General features: G+C 40.2%; 1 protein-coding gene and 1 non-coding gene across 2 annotated transcripts in view; both read left to right on the top strand.

Moving 5' to 3' along the window:
* The window catches only part of PPEF2 (protein phosphatase with EF-hand domain 2), a 28713-nt gene extending 22899 nt beyond the window's left edge, over positions 1-5814 (top strand). The window contains 4 exon segments of the mRNA XM_057309564.1: positions 159-251; positions 1219-1304; positions 2096-2183; positions 4920-5814. Of these exon segments, the coding sequence (XP_057165547.1) occupies positions 159-251; positions 1219-1304; positions 2096-2183; positions 4920-5173 (521 nt within the window). The 3' untranslated portion in view covers positions 5174-5814.
* Positions 5815-11517: 5703 nt separating this feature from the next.
* On the top strand, positions 11518-11681 carry LOC113263332 (U1 spliceosomal RNA). The gene has a single exon (XR_003319141.2). It is a non-coding gene; the product is annotated as a U1 spliceosomal RNA (small nuclear RNA).
* The last annotated feature ends 601 nt before the right edge of the window (positions 11682-12282 follow it).

The raw sequence follows: 12282 nt of genomic DNA, 5'->3' as shown, positions 1-12282 counted from the left end.
AGATGGAGCTCTTCCTTCAAAAACTGAGCTCTTCTCCCCCAAACTGAGCTCTAGGGACGTTGAGATGTTAAGAAAGAGAAGTGTGGAAAGAAAAACAAACCCATGACTATTTCCTCTATGTTAATTTTTTTAATGTTTGTTTTCATCTCCTGTCCCAGGATTAGCAGATCTGAGATCTCTGCGGGAAAAGTTATTTGCTCATTCCTTCGATCTTCTTGGTGAATTTAAGAAGCACGATGCAGATAAAACTGGTGAGACCAAGCAAGTAAAATATTCCTACAAGGAAGCTGGCCAACAAAACAAAACACTGTGTGGCAGAAGTTGTCACATCAACATTTGTTGAACTCATGATCCAAGGACATCTTTGACTACTTTCTTCATTTTATTCAACTTAATTTTCCAGTTATCTTTTCTAAACCTTGAAATTCCAAGCTTTTAACTGTGAATTTAGCTAAATATAGATGGAGATGGTAAAAAGAAATGGAGTCTGACAAGGCCAGAACTAAGCAAAAAGCATCAGGTGGGGAGGTTACAAGAATATACCCAAAATTAGCAACAGATCAAGGATTTGGCTTCTTGTTCTTGCTTAGTGTGTACATATCTATTGTGTTCTGTAATCAAAGCTAGAAAGTTTGTCTTTGCTCAACTCAATAGAATGTCTAATAGACATTGACTCCCTCTATCTCTCTCCATATATATATATATATATATATTCTATTAGAAAATAGCAGTAACAATCATAAATTCACAGCAATATCTGTTCATATATGTATCAACAACTAATGCTATATATATATATATAGAGAGAGAGAGAGAGAGAGATGTATCTAGTTATATAGTTTTAGGATATTATTTACAGGAGTATTGTATGACTTTTCAATAGTGTTGCCAGACTTATCAAATAAAAGCAGGATGCCTAATTAAATTTGAATTATACACAGACAACAAATAATTTTAAAATATAATTATGTCCCATGCAATATTTGGGCCATATATTTTGTGGTCTTTCTGAAATTATATTTAATTGGGCATTCTGTATTTTATCTTGCAACCCTAGTTTCCAGCAAACTCTACCTTGACCCACAAAAACAGTGACAGTGCCCATTATTTCTGTTGCCTACAGACAGCAAGAAGTATGTCAAGATAAAAAGGTCTGCACTGCGGGGCAGGACACTAGACTTATAAGTGAGAAGTCAACAAAGCGTGTCTTTGCTGTAGGTTTCATCACCCTTAGTGACTGGGCAGAAGCCGTGGAGTCCGTGCTGCGTCTAGGACTGCCATGGCGGATGCTGAGGCCACAGCAGGTGAGCAGCTCCACAGATAACACATTGGAGTACAGGTGCTGGCTGGAGGACTGGGCCAAAGAACAACTGAGCCATGAGGTAATGGTGGGAAGATGCTGGATGAAGCCATATTGTGGACCATGAAGCTCCCTGTGGAGAACTTTGACTCAGAAACAGATACTGAGAACCCAAAAAAGAAGATGGATGAGAAAGGGACCTACTTGTTGAGTTTCTATATGTCATGTTTTGTGTTAAGTGACTTACATATGTTGCCTTAATTTATCCTCAAAACACCTACCCCCATGAGTATGGTATTATCAGCACCATTATACCTACGAGGACACTGCTCACCGATCTTCTAAATTATAGAACTGGGACTCAAACCCAGATCTGTCTGGCTCCCCTGGCACCATCCTGCTTCCCTCACTTAAAAAAAAAAAAAAAGGATTTTTTTCAATAAATACTTATTGAATGTAAAATGTATGTGAGGCCTTGCACTAGGTACTTTTTTTAACGCCTTTATGTCAGTATAATTCACCAACCATCCAATTCATCCATTCAGACTTTACAATTCAGCAGTTTTTCATATATTCACACATATGTGCTACCATTACCAGGATCAGTTTTAGAACACTTTCATCATGGGCTCTAAGTACTTCTTAAACCCTTAGATAATTCGGTAGGCTGAAGGGGCTGGGGATAAAATCTCTTCGGGCTGTTTCGACCGTATCTTATTGTTGATTGTGTGTTAATCATATAGTAGGACAAGCCTAAACATAAGATATAGTAAGAACATGCCTTTTCTTTCGCAGAACATACAGTCAAGTTTGCTGGAAACACTGTACCGGAACCGATCCAACCTGGAGACCATTTTTAGGATCATAGACAGTGATCATTCAGGTAAAGACACGCGCTAGCCTGTCACTTCTGACGCACAGCACGTACCCGCCTTTCTGTCTCCTTCCTGGTCATTGAGCTCTCTGCTGGAGCACTTCGGGAGCAAAGTAAAGAATGGTTCTGCTTATAAATAAATGGCAGAAAGAGAAAAGTATTTGGGCACTACGAGCAATCCATATAGAAGAGGGGTAGGGCAGAGAAGAATGGAGACAAACTGGATGAGAACTTCTCATAGGAAAAACCATGATTAGAAGATGTGCCGTCTCTTGTAGTTGTGTCAGGGATAGCCGTAAAGTAATGAGGAGTGCCTACAGCAGAAAGGCTTTTACAGTCTCACTCCCGAAGTATTCTTTTTAAACTTCTTATTTTGGAATAATTACAGATTCACAGGCTATTACCAAAAAATGTACAGGGAGGTCTTGTATCCCCCCACCCTGTTCCCCCACTGGTCCAAAAACCTTTTTCAATGTTACTGCTCTCTCCCCACCTATGTTAGGTATAGTTCACATACCGTATAATTAACCCACTTAAAATGTTCTGTTCACTGGTTCTTAGTATATTCACCAGGTTGTGTAAGCATCACCACCATCTAATTATATAACATTTCATCACCCTAAAAAGAAACCCAGACACAAGTCACTCTCCATCCCTGTCCCTTCTCCATCAGCCCCTGGCAACAATTAATCTGCTTTCTGTCTCTAAGGATTTGCCTAGTCTGGACATTTCGTATAAATGGAATCCTACAACATTATGGCCTTTGGTGTCTGGCTTCTTTTACCTTGCATAAGGTTTTCACAGTTCATCTATGTTGTAGCATATATTAGTTCTTTATTCCTCTTTAGAGCTGGCTAATATTCCATTGTATGGAGATATATATATATATATATATATATATATATATATATATATATATTCCTCTTTAGAGCTGGCTAATATTCCATTGTATGGAGATATATATATATATATATATATATTCCTCTTTAGAGCTGGCTAATATTCCATTGTATGGAGATATATATATATATATATATATATATATATATATATATATATATATTCCTCTTTAGAGCTGGCTAATATTCCATTGTATGGAGATATATATATATATATATATATATATATATATATATATATTCCTCTTTAGAGCTGGCTAATATTCCATTGTATGGAGATATATATATATATATATATATATTCCTCTTTAGAGCTGGCTAATATTCCATTGTATGGAGATATATATATATATATATATATATTCCTCTTTAGAGCTGGCTAATATTCCATTGTATGGAGATATATATATATATTCCTCTTTAGAGCTGGCTAATATTCCATTGTATGGAGATATATATATATATATATATATGTCACATTTTGTTTATCCATTCATCAGCTAATAGACATTTAGATCGTTTCCACTTTTTGGCTCTTATGCATGATGATGCTGTGAACATTTGTGTACAACTTTTTATGTGAACATATTTTTTTTATTCTCTTGGATATATTCCTAGGAGTGCAATTGCTGAATCATATGATGAAACTACGCTTTACTTTTTGAGGAACTGCCAAACTGTTTTCTATAGTGGCTATACCATTTTACAATCCTATTAACAAGGTTTGGGGGCTCCAGTTTCTCCTTATCCTCCTATCCTCCCCAACACTTGCTTTTATAGCCGTCCTGCTGGGTGTGCAGTATCGCACGGTTTTGATTCGTGTTTCCTTAATAACCAATGATATTGAGCATCTTTTCATGCGCTTATCGGAAATTTTTGTATATTCTCTGGAGACATGTCAGTTCAAATCCTTTGCCCATCTTTTAATTGAGTTATTCATCTTTTTGTTGTTGAGTTATGAGAGTTCTTTATAGATTCTGGATATTATGCCATGATCAGATATATGATTTGCAAATATTTTCTCCAACTTTATAGATTGTCTTTTCATTTTCTTCGTAGTTTCCTTTGATGCACAAAATTTTTTGATTTAAAAAAAGTCCAATTTATCTTTTTTTTGTTGTTTGTGCTTTTGGTGTCATATCTAAGAAACTTTGACATAATCCAAGGTCACAGAGATTTACGTCTATGTTTTTTTCTAAGAGTTTTATACTTTCAGCTCGCCCAACTAGGCCTTTGATTCATTTTGAGTCAATTTTTGTTGGTAATGCAAGGTGGGGGTTTAGCTGCATTCTTTTACATGAGGATATCCAGTTGTCCACTACCAGCTGCTGAAAGAACAATTCTTTCCCCATCGAATGGTCTTGGAACCCTTGTAAAAAACACAATTGACCTTAGATGTATGGGTCCAAAGTCTTTTTGTAAGCAAAATAAACGATATGTTTGGGATGACTTAATGCACGGTTTCTCAGCGGAGGCACTATTGGCATGTTGGCCTGAATAAGTCTTTGTTTTGGGCTTCATCCTGTGTGTCACAGGATATTCAGCAGCATCCCTGGCGTTTACCTGCCACATACCCGTAACACTCACCCCCACCCCGGTCGTGACCATCAAAAACACCTCCAGACCTTGGCAAATGTCCCCAGAGGAAGGGAAGCAAAATTGCTCCAAGTTGAGAACCATGTGTGATCCATTGGTTTTGTGCCACCCCCTTGGTAAACTAGATACAAGGCCTTGGGTGTCTCTCTCTGTTCAACAGTAAGGAACAGGTGTCCTAGCAAGAGTGTCAGAGGAAATGAACATTGAAAACTAGACCGACTCACTGACGTGAATTCCTCTCTCTGGTAAGGGTTCATCTCACTGGACGAGTTCAGACAGACTTGGAAGCTGTTCAGCTCTCATATGAACGTTGACATCACAGATGACTGCATCTATGACCTTGCCCGGAGCATCGACTTCAACAAGGATGGCCACATCGACATCAATGAGTTCCTGGAGGCCTTCCGCCTTGTGGAGCAATCCTGCCCAGAGGGCGATGCCTCAGACTGCCGCCAAGCCACAAGCACTACTGACAGTGGCTGCAGCAAGCCAGACACACACTAAGAGCAGCCTGGTGTCCGTCTCCCATGGTGCCTCATAACCAAGACTGAGCTTGTCCCTGGAAGAGCTCCCTATTCGCCATAGATTTGTGGAATTTCATGCTGAGAAATTGCCTACCAGTGTGCACCAGAATCAGCTGTGTGTGTGTGTGTGTGTGTGTGTATTTAAATATATAGGTACTCCATCCCCATCTCAGAAGTTTCACAGGGTGAGACCCAGGTATAAACATTTAAATTCTCAAGTCCACCCCAGTTAAGAACCACTGATAATTCAACCCCCTCATTGTTTTCATTTTATACCTTTTAATTATTGTTTTTAAAATGTCTTATTGATAAAGGAAAGTTATGAAAAATCGTTTGTGCAATCCTATGACCCAAACATGGGTTCTTTTCATTATTTACTTTTTCTTGTTAAAAAATAGTTTTTATGGGGCGCCTGGGTGGCGCAGTCGTTAAGCGTCTGCCTTCGGCTCAGGGCGTGATCCCGGCATTATGGGATCGAGCCCCACATCAGGCTTCTCCACTAGGAGCCTGCTTCTTCCTCTCCCACTCCCCCTGCTTGTGTTCCCTCTCTCACTGGCTGTCTCTCTCTGTCAAATAAATAAATAAAATCTTTTAAAAAAATAGTTTTTATATAATTTAATGTTCTGCTTTTTTAAAAAAATAAATTCACATCTACTTGTCAATACTTTCCTGTGTTGCTACATAGTCCTCATGATTATTCGTTTAATGGCTGCATCATTTTCTTTCAAATGGACGCACTGTAACTTATTCAGCCATTCTCCAGTGGTGAAACATGTACATTTGTAGTTTTTCATTATTATCAATAACACTATGGTTAATAACTTTGTGCATATGGCTCGTTTTACAAAAGTCTTTGGAATTATACATTTTCTTCAGATGAAATCCCAGGAATGGATTACTTTGTCAGAGAATCATATCAGTCTCTAAGAAGATTTCCTATAAGGAATTGGCTCACATGATTATGGAGGCTGAGAAATTCCAGGACATGCAGTCTGCAAGCTGGAGACCCAGGAGAGCTGATGGTAGTGTGGTCCCAGTCCAAGTCTGCAGGCCTAAGCACCAGGAGGGCCGATGGTATAAGTACTAGTCTGAGCCTAAATCCAAAGGCAGGAGAAGACAGACGTCTCAGATCAAAGAAAGTCAAGCAGAGAGAGAATCCTTTTACTCAGCCTTCTATTCTATCCAGGCCTACAGTGAATAGGGTGAGGCCCACCCACATTAGGGAGGGCAATTTGCTTTACTCAGTCTACCAGTTCAACTGTTAACCTCATGGGGTATACTCAGAAATAACATTTCACCAAAAATCTGGGCGTCCCGTGGTCAAGCTGACACAGGCGTGAGCATTTCAGTGGCAGTTTGCTTTCTAGGGCTGAGCACACCCACGAACTCCCAAGCTCTGAGTGCGATCATTTGTGATTTTTGCTGAAGGCCAACGATGGTATTTCCATGCTATTTTAATCTACATTTCTGACTTAGTGTCTCTCCACATCATTTTATTTTTTAAGTAAAGAAGTTGAGGTCCAGAAAACTAGCTGGTAAAGATCTAGTTCATGACACAGCCAGGACCAGAACCCGGGAGCCCTGCCCCATCAATGTTCTTTCCAGTTTTGCCAGAACCAGATCATCTGTTTGGTTTGACATCAAGCGACCCCTTTTTCTTATGCGGCAAACAGTCTCTAAAATGCTCCCTGCCCTCGGTGATTTCCTGCCTGTGGGTGTTCATGCCTTTGTGTGACGCGCCCCGTGAATGTGGGCAGGACCCGTGACTTGCTTCTAACTGACAGAATATGGCAAACGTGGTGGGTGTTAATCCCGTGATTACATTACACCATATAAAAATTTTTGTTAGTAGATTGGAGCAAAAGAAGCTCCTAGCTGGCTTGATGAAGCAACAGGCGATGTGGAAGGAACCCACGTGGCAAGGAACTATGGGTAGCTTGTAGGATCTACGGATGGCTTCCAACGGGGGCTACACAAAGCTGGGGTCTTCAGTGGTACAGCTGTAAGGAAACACACTTCGCAAACAACCTGATTTAGCTTGGAAGCAGACTCGTCCAGATGTAATTGAGCCTCCAGATGGAAATGCAGCCTGGCCAACACCTTGACCGCAGGCATGTGAGACCTCGAACTGAGGATGCAGTAAAGCCATGCCCAGACTCCTGGCCCATAAAAGCTATTATATAATAAATGTGTGTTGTTCTAAGCCACTAAGTTTGTGGTCATTTGCTCCACAGTATAGAAAACAAACACAACTTGCTTCTTGGAAAATGTTTTATTTTCTTATTCTACTACTCTAGAAAAGTCTTGATTTCCATCAGTGAGTACAATCCAGAGAAGAATTAAGATATTGTAGTGAATACATATGACCCATGTGTTTATCTTGCCTGAATTAGTAACTAAGAGGTCAAGTATACTAGTGAATTCATGGGGTTTTTAAAAAGATTTTATTTATTGATTAGAGAGATCACGCACCAGCAGGGCATAGGGGCAGAGAGAGAGGGAGAGAAGCAGACTCCCTGTGGAGCAGGGAACCCTACTCAACTTGGAGCTCAATCCCAGGACCCTGAGATCATGACCTGAGCCGAAGGCAGACGCTTAACCCCCTGAGCCACCCAGGCACCCCTGAATTCATGTTTATATCTGTCTGACGCATCTTGTGCAAACAGCTCAAATTCAACAAATAAAGTGCTTGTTATTTTCATGTCATTTCATGACATCCTCCACTTCATCATGATTAAAGGTAAACAAATATTCTGAGGCTTCAAAGGAATAACTCATAAGACAAACAAAAGAATAACTCAGCATCAATGAGATAGAGCTTTGCGGCAAGGCCCATGAAGACCATCTCTCTCCGAACAAAGGCAAGGGTGGGGCTTATAAAGGCAAAAGCCACAAAGTTTCACAAGTGATGGGTCAGTTTAAACAAGTCCTTGGCTTGTCAATCCAGAACTGGTTGGAGCTTGCTGGGCTGATTGCTAAACCCGGAGGTCCTTTCTTGAGTGTAGATAGCACAATCACAGATTCATATCTGGCTGTTCTGTTCATTCTAACCAGTTTTCTGGGAAGCGGTTGCTCTGGTTTCTTCTTCAGGGGCGCTCGCTGTTTGCTGTCTTACACCCTTCCGGCTCAGTGTCCCGCACTGGGCAAGTCCTATGTGCACACTCAAGGCTCAGAAAAGATTTCCTTTCTCGATTAGTATAGTGAATTAATAGGGAGTTGTTTCAAGGGAGTTTTAATTTAAGCAGAATTTTTAAATTGTGCAAGGAAGAAATAGCAAAATCATGCCTCTAATCCAGTGATGTGGCCTTAAACTGCTAATTAACATCACCTGGGGAGCTTTTAAAACATAGGCTGCCTGTGGCCGCACTCCAGCCAGATTGAATCAGAACCTCTGGGTAAGAGGCCATGCTATCGGTATGTTTTTAAATGCTCGCCAGGTGATTCGAACGTGCTTGAGTCCCGCTGAGCTAATTGGTTTACCCTGCAATAGTGAAGGGTGATTATTTGGTAAGACTTTAAGCGCTGTTTGCACTGGTTTAACTCTAAGTAGGACAGGCCAATTCGGAAACCTAACGATTTAGATTTAAGATGAGGAAACTGCCAAATACCCCCAAGTAGTATTAACAGACTGATGGAGAGAGAGGAAACGTACATACTTCACTTGGAGCCTTAATGGACACTTGAAACTTAACATTTACAAAATAAGCTTCTATGTGCCCCCCAAAATCATGATCTTTGTGATCTGATTACATGTCAATTTCATCCTACCAGTTTCCTTATGCAAAACAAACCAAAAAACACACAAAACCCAAAAAACTTCTCTTTTTCTGATTTCCCATATCCAATGCATCTGCAAATCTTGTTGACTCTGCCTTCAAAACACATCCAGAATGAACCTCTTCTTACTCCTCCGTTGCTACCTCCGTAGTCTAAGCCATATTATTCCTCACTCTCCCCACTTCCTCCATTACCTACATTGCAGCGATTCTCAAAGTTTTTGATCACAGGATCCTTTTACACTGTTAAAAATTATTGAAGATCCCAAAGAGCTTTTCCTTATATGGGTTCTATCTGTTGATGTTTACTGTATTAGAAATTGAAACCGAGAAATAGTTCAGATACTTATTAATTGTTTAAAAAGAACAATATATCTATTAAATGTTAACATAAGCAACATATTTTTAAACGTTTTATTTTGAAATAATTATAGACTAAAAGAAGTTAAGTAATGCAGAGAGAGCCCATGTTCCCATCACCCTCCTCCATCTTCACTAGAGTGAGTTATCAAAATCAAGAAATTGATAATAAATAACATATTTTAAAGAAGATTAACTATATATCACAAACCAAAAAAATTAGTGAGAAGAGTGGCGTTGTTTTACCTATATGAAAATCTCTTCAATGTCTGGCTTATTAGAAGACAGCTGGGGTATGGTATCTGTGTCTGCAGGCAATCTGCTGTGATATGTTTTGTTGGCTGAAGTATATGAAAAAAATCCAGCCTCGTATAGATATGGAACTGAAAGAGAATGGAGCATTTTAATAACCTTTCCAGGTAATTGTGTATAATCAAACAATCTTCTTCGATAGTACATGAAAATTTGACAAATGGTAGTTCTTAAACGTTAGAAGAAATGAGTAATTTAAACCATAAATGTTTCATGCATTCAACACCAGACAGCCAAAGACCACCAGGAACATACCTATAACTGAAGAAAGTTAGGTTTGCTGGATGTTCCAACCCAGCCAATAGCAGCCCCAGCTGCTAACGCATGGAGCGGAAGAATCACCCAGCTGAGCCCCGTTAACCCACACAATCATGAAATATAATAAATGGTTATTGTTGTCTTCAGCCACTAACTTTTGGGATAATTGCATAAAGAACCCAAAACATTGACAATCCAAGGAATTAAAGTTTAGCCATGTGAATCAAAATGGAAGCATAATTTTAAGAAGTGCTCATACGTCCCCAAAACATTGTTTTCTAAGAATATACCAATAGTCATGAAAATTTCTTTCTGTTTTGAGATTTTTGACATGTCTTCAATTTGTAAGTATTTTGGGGCTTTGTTGCTGTTTATTAAACAATTACTCTTGCCCGTGGACATAGAATACACATGCAGGTATAATTAATGTTCCATAAATCTTTAACAACCATTGCTTAAATGTGAGCATTTATTTCTGTAGAACTCAAACCTTCTATCCGTATTTTAATATTAAAACAAAGGGCTTAAGTTCTCAATCTCCAGGTTATTGCTTTGAAATATTTCCCAGTTATAGACTCAGAGAGTCTTGTGAATTACAAGGGATTTTAGATACTAAGTACAATCTCAAAACCACTTCCTAGCAGGTGTCTGCTGGAACACTCCAGGGGGGCAGTCACTGCTCTTAGAGGCTGCCTAGTTTCATTTTGGGAGAGATGTATGTGTTACAAGATCTCTCTGGTGTCAAACATCAGCCTAGTATGATGATCTGGAGTCAGATTTGGACTTCGGTTCTTGGCTATGGGATCTGGGAGGTCATCTGTCTGACTCCCCAAGATCCAGCTCTTTAGGAGACAGGGAGTAGCCCTGAATACCTACACAGGTGTGTTGAAATTCTGGAGGCAAATTAACACAAAAACGGAAGCAGAATTATCTTGACATAACCCTCACCTTAGTTTTAAACTAACTGATAAAGAGCTGAAACTCTTTATTACTGACTGCTTATAAACCATTTTATTTTTCCCCCAAAAGAAGATAATTTTAGGCATGCATTTCTTTTTGCAAACAGATTAGATTCATTAATATATTCCATCTTAATTTTGAACAATTCAAATGTACTCCCTTGCTTTTTTTTTTTCTTTTTCACTCAATTTTTCTGGTATATTTATGGTAAATAATATTGGTTTTTCAATTACAGTATTGAGGTAATGTTTACTTTTAAAATAAAAGTGTTCATACTGGGACACTTGGGTGGCTCAGTTGCTTAAGCATCTGCCTTTGGCTCAGATCATGATCCCAGGGTCCTGGGATCAAGTCCCATGTCAGGCTCCTTGCTCAGCGGGGAGCCTGCTTCTCCCTCTGCCTGCCGCTCCCCCACTTGTGTGCAATCCCTCTCTCTTTCTCTGACAAATAAATAAAATCTGGGGTGAAAATGCGGTGCCTCAGTCCATTGAGCACCTGCTTTTGGCTGGGGTCATGACCCCAGGGTCCTGGGATCGAGCCCCACATTGGGCTCCCTGCTCAGCAGGGAGTCTGCTTCTGCCTCTCCCTCTGCCTCTCCTCCTTGCTCATGCTCTCTTTCTCTCAAATAAATTAATTAAATTAAATTTAAAATGTGTTCATACTTACCTGGCAGGGGAGATTCCATAATCATGAAGGTGGTTTTCCCAGGGCGAGGCTCATCCATTGCACTCTGGATGTACTCACCCCTGCAATTTCCCCAAATGTGGGAAACTCGACTGCGTAATTTGTGGTAGTGGGGGACTGCATTCGCACTCTCCCTTAACAAAATAAGTAAAATAAAAGTGTCCACAGAGTTTGAGAAACACTGGCCTTGCAGATGAAGTCTAAACTCTATGATCTGGCCTGTATCTACCTCTGCAGTCTCAAATCAGAGCTGCTTCCCAAACCCTTTCCAGCCACCTGGACCTCCCGATGGTCCCGCAATTATACTCTACCTTTCACAAAGTGTTTCCTGGACCCTAAGTGGCCCTGCCGCCATTGGCCTAGCCTCATTCTTCAAGACCCCACTCAAATGCCTTCTCCTCTACAAAGCCTCCCAGTGACCCATCCCCTCCTCAATCCCATCTCTGGGCCACAAGCTTGCCTTGGGTTCCTTCCAGCAGAGTCTGAATCACACAGTCGCGGTAGTCACTGGCTTACACGCCAGCCTCCACTGGCTCCTTAAGAACACAGGGCAGGTCGCACGTCCTGCTCTCCATGGTGTCTCCGGCAGCTGTCCAGGCACACACGAGGCACTCCACAAATATCATTTGAATTAGCGAATATTAATAAAGGCCAAAAATATCCTTGTTCCTGAATTGGAATCCACCACCAGCTTACAGATTCAGCGTGAACTATCTCTGGAACATGAATGGTCGGGAAA

The sequence above is a fragment of the Ursus arctos genome, unplaced genomic scaffold (genome assembly GCF_023065955.2).
Source record: "Ursus arctos isolate Adak ecotype North America unplaced genomic scaffold, UrsArc2.0 scaffold_9, whole genome shotgun sequence".
Taxonomy (NCBI): Eukaryota; Metazoa; Chordata; class Mammalia; order Carnivora; family Ursidae; genus Ursus; species Ursus arctos.
The sequence above is the reverse complement of the archived record's forward strand: the minus strand, read 5'-3'. Positions and strand labels throughout refer to the sequence as shown.